Source organism: Salvelinus sp. IW2-2015, linkage group LG8 (genome assembly GCF_002910315.2).
Source record: "Salvelinus sp. IW2-2015 linkage group LG8, ASM291031v2, whole genome shotgun sequence".
NCBI classification, from domain to species: domain Eukaryota; kingdom Metazoa; phylum Chordata; class Actinopteri; order Salmoniformes; family Salmonidae; genus Salvelinus; species Salvelinus sp. IW2-2015.
The window spans coordinates 42645787-42649418 of NC_036848.1; the positions used below are offsets into that span (position 1 = coordinate 42645787).

A 3632-nucleotide genomic window follows, 5' to 3' on the forward strand; every position below is an offset into this window, starting at 1 on the left:
TTCACGAGGAGGAGAGAGGAGTCAGCGCACTCGAGGAGAGAAGAGGAGTCAGGCACGAGGGGGAGATAGAGGAGTAGGCACGAGGGGAGAAGAGGAGTCAGGCACGGAGGAGGAGAAGAGGAGTCAGGCACGCAGGAGGAGAAGAGGATCAGGCACGAGGAGGAGAAGAGTGTTTCAGCAGCACAGTAGGAGAAGCAGGAGTAGGCACGAGGAGGAGTAGAGGGTCAGGCAGCGAAGAGCGCGTAGAGGAGTCAGGCACGAGGAGGAGAAGAGGATCAGGGCACGAGGAAGGAGAAAGGAGTGGTTCAGGCACGAGTTAGGAGAAGAGGAGTCAGAAGCCACGCAGGAGGAGTAAGGAGTCAGGCAAGAGGAGGACGTAGAGGAGTCAGGCACGAGGAGGCGTAAGAGGAGTCAAAGGCACGAGGAGAGTAGAGGAGTCAAGGGCACCAAGCGAGACGTGAAGTGTCCTGGACGGGGGCTAGAGAGGGACCAAGGTTTTTCTAAAACATACCGTATATAAGGGGGAAAGGTCCGGCAGAGGGGAAAAGAGTCGGCCGAGGAGGAGTAGAGGAGTCAGGCACGATGGAGGAGGTAGTAAGAGAGGAAGAGAAGAGGTCAGGCACAGAAGAAGAAGTCCAGTGAACGTAGTAGGGAAGAGGATCGAACGAAGAGGAGAAGAGATAGGCACGGGAGGAGAGAGAGAAGTGTACGGCCAGAGACAAAAGAGAGAAGGAGAGGAGTCGGCAGCGAGGAGTAGAGGTCGAGCAAAAGAGCGAGTACAGGGTCGCCGGGAGGAGAAGAGGAGTCGGACACGATGGGAGAAGAGAGAGTCAGGCAACAGAGCGAGGGAAGAGAAGGAGTCAAGGACACGAGAGAAGCGAGAAGGAGTCGTTCAGCACAGAGGGTAGAGGAGGACTGGCAGGTGATGTAGAAGAGTTCAAGAGACACGAGTAGCAGGATAGAGGAGTCAGGCACGAGGAGGAGTAGAAGGGTCAGGCACGAGAGGAGTAGAGGAGTCAGGCACGAGGAGGAGTAAGAGGAGGTCGAAGCACAAGCAGGAGAAGGGAGTCAGGCCACGAGGAGGGCTAGAGGAGTCAGGCACGAGGAGAAGAGTGTTCAGCCGTAGAGAGGAGTCAGCGCACCGAGGAGGAAGTAGAGGAGTCAGGCACGCAAGGAGGAGGAGAGGAGTTCTGGAGCGCACGAGGAGAGTAGTGAGAGGAGTAGAGGCAGTAGGACACGAGGAGGAGTAGCAGAGACGTAGCAGCACCCTTTTGGACTGAGTCTTTTCATTTCATTTGTGGGTTCTCGTTTCTCTAAGGAGAGAGACATGAGGATCGCTCAAGAGCAGAGGAGGGTAGAGAGGCAACAAGAGGTGTTGGTCAGTCGAGACACGAGGAGGGCAGTACGCAGGAGTCAGGCACGGGACACAAGTCCACGAGGACGAGTTCAGGTTCACCTGCAGGAGGAGTTTAGAGGGAGTACAGGCAACGAGAGGAGTAAGAGGCACGTCAGGCACGAGGAAGAGAGTAGAGGAGTCAGGCGCCGAAGGAGCGTAGGAGAGGAGTCAGGGTCGGCACGAGAAGGAGTAGAGGAGTCAGGATGCACGAGGATGGAGAAGTATTTGAGGCTCAGTAGGTACGAGGACGAGAGAGAAGACGGAGTTCCAAGAGCACCGAGGCACGGAGTAGAGGAGTACACGCTGCGGGTCTGAGGAGTGCACGCTGCACGAGGAGGGAGTAGAGGAGAGGTAGGTTAGCGCTAGGAGGAGTAGAGGGGGCTCAAGGCCGAGGAGGACGTAGAGGACGTCAGGTCAATATCGAGGAGGAGTAGAGGGGATGTCAGGCATGAGAAGGAGTAAAGAGGGGGTCGCGCAAAGAGGAGGAGTAGAGTGGTCAGGCACGTAGGACGGAGTAGAGGGGTCAGGGCAGAGGAGGAGGTAGAGGGGTAGGACGAGGCGGAGTAGAGGAGTCAGGCAACGAGAGGAGTAGAGGAGGTCAGGCATGAGGAAGCGAGATGAGAGGGGTCGGCATGAGGAGGAGTAGTAGAAGGATGGTATCTAGTGTGTTAGTGCACGAGGGGGAGTAGAGGGGTCAGCTGCGCAGGGAGGAGCGAGTAAGAGAGGGGTCATTGAGTTAGCACGGCGAGGAGTAGAGGAGATCAGGCACGGAGGAGGAGTAGAGGAGTCAGCAAGCACGAGAGGAGTAGAGAGGCAGTCAGGAACACCAGAAGGAGGCGTAGAGGGGTAGGCGGCGAGGAGGAGTAGAGGAGTCAGGCATGAGGAGGAGTAGAGGAGTCAGGCCGAGGAGGAGTAGAGGGGTCAGGCGGGCTAGCATGCGTTTTTCTTTCTTAGTCAACGCAACACCCAGCCCCACACATACCTCTCTTCTCGAGGCTGGGTGCTTGCTTCGACTCTTCTCTGACCAGGCCATTTAACTGAGGGACAGAAGGCCAGATCACTAGGCGGTGCTCTGTCTGACCAGGCCATTAACAGGACAGGGCCATAGATTCTCAGGCTGGGTGCTTCTGTCTCTGATGCCAGCATGTAACAGGGACAGGGAACAATGATCTTAGTGTGCCTCCTCCCCGCACTCGCCCTGAGGTGCGTGTCATTAGCCCAGTGCCACCTGTACCGGTCCCACGCATCAGGCCTCCAGTGCGCCTCCACAGTCCAGTACCTTCTGTGCCTCCTTCCCGCACTCGCCCTGAGGTGCGTGTCATCAGCCCGGTGCCAACTGTACCGGTCCCACGCATCAGGCCTCCAGTGCGCCTCCACAGTCCAGAGCTTCCGGCGACAGTTCCCAGTCAAGAGCTTCCGGCGACAGCTCCTAGTCCAGAGCTTCCGGCGACAGTTCCCAGTCCAGAGCTTCCGGCGACAGTCCCCAGTCCAGAGCTTCCGGCGACAGTCCCCAGTCCGGAGCTTCCGGCGACGGTCCACAGTCCGGAACCTCCTACGATGGTCCACAGTCCGGGAACTTCCTACGATGGACCACAGTCCGGAACCTCATACGACGGTCCGCGGTCCGGAACCTCCTGAGACGGTCCGCGGTCCGGAACCTCCTGAGACCGTCTGCGGTCCAGAGCCTCCAGTGGGGGTTCTCAGTCTGGAGCCTCTGGCGACGATTCACAGTCCGGTTCCTCCAGCGACGATCTACGGCCCGGAGTCCCCGGCAATGACCTACGGTCCGGAGTCCCCGGCGACGATCTACGCTCCGGGGTCCCCGGCAACGCTCTACGGTCCGGTTCCTCCGGCGACGATCCGCGGTCCAGAGCCGATTCACGGTCCGGTTCCTCCGGCGACAATCCACGGTCTAGAATATCCGCCGACGGTCCGGTTCCTACGGCAAAAACCCACGGTCCATTTCCTCCGGCGACGACCCACGGTCCGGAGCTTCTGGCGACGATCCCCGCACCAGAGCCGCCATGGAGGAAGACGTATCGGCGAGTGGGTACTTCGCCCCGCACCGGAGCCGCCCCCGACGGTAGATGTCCACCCAGACCCTCCCCTATTGAGTCAGGTTTTGCGGTCGGAGTCCGCACCTTGGGGGGGGGTACTGTCATGCCCTGACCATAGAGAGCCTTTTATTCTCTATGTTGGTTTGGTCGGGGTGTGACTAGGGTGGGTCATCTAGGTG

General features: G+C 58.9%; 1 protein-coding gene across 1 annotated transcript in view; it reads left to right on the plus strand.

The window, feature by feature from the left end:
- sdk2b (sidekick cell adhesion molecule 2b) overlaps positions 1 to 3632 on the plus strand; it is a 152956-nt gene that overhangs the window by 62344 nt on the left and 86980 nt on the right. The window contains exons 7-8 of the mRNA XM_070445038.1: positions 1319 to 1705; positions 2889 to 3479. Coding sequence (XP_070301139.1) covers positions 1319 to 1705; positions 2889 to 3479 — 978 coding nt within the window. The remainder of the gene's footprint in view (positions 1 to 1318; positions 1706 to 2888; positions 3480 to 3632) is intronic.